Raw genomic sequence first — 665 nt, forward strand, 5'->3', positions numbered from 1 at the left:
AATAAAGTCCTCTTACATCACAATGCCCATGCAAGTGACTTCTTTATAAAACGAGATATAATAAAAATCAATAATTACCCTAAAATGTACAGCAAGAATCTAAATCAACCTAAAACTTCGATCTTCTGACTGACAATATCTTAAAATCCTAATATAAGTTTATTAGAGTTTGACTTTGTGTCCACTGTATTTTAATATTATACAAACAAATTTGTTCTAATTTCAGATCATCAACAGACATCCCGTAAGATAATTGTTTAGACATAATTAAAAATGATTTTCCACTTATTGGAAAAAAATAAAACTGGAAACAGTAGTAACAATAAATAGATTAAAATGTTAACAAAATCAGATTTGAAAACAAAGATTTTAGTTTTTCCAAATGAAAATAGAACAAACTTTCATTAGTTTATTATATAAAGTAAAGTTTATTTTCTAAATCAATCTCTCGATTGCATAAAACTAATTCTCTTTTCTTTAATCCCCGTCATACAGTGACGAGGAATTAAACTAAAGCATAACACCAGCAAATGGCTAAGATCACTGCCGTAGTGTACACTACAGGAAATCTCATTATAAGTAAAAATTGAGCAAGTACCGTATTGCCGAGCGAGGGTATGACGTCACAAGTCAGCGTTAGCGACACTACGGCGTGGCGCTACCGT

General features: G+C 30.8%; 1 protein-coding gene across 1 annotated transcript in view; it reads right to left on the reverse strand.

Moving 5' to 3' along the window:
* Positions 1 to 540: 540 nt before the first annotated feature.
* The window catches only part of LOC106100351, a 10,070-nt gene continuing 9,945 nt past the window's right edge, over positions 541 to 665 (reverse strand). The window contains exon 4 of the mRNA XM_013279175.1: positions 541 to 558. Within this exon, the coding sequence (XP_013134629.1) occupies positions 541 to 558 (18 nt within the window). The remainder of the gene's footprint in view (positions 559 to 665) is intronic.

This window comes from Papilio polytes, unplaced genomic scaffold, assembly GCF_000836215.1.
Source record: "Papilio polytes unplaced genomic scaffold, Ppol_1.0 DF824047.1, whole genome shotgun sequence".
NCBI lineage: Eukaryota > Metazoa > Arthropoda > Insecta > Lepidoptera > Papilionidae > Papilio > Papilio polytes.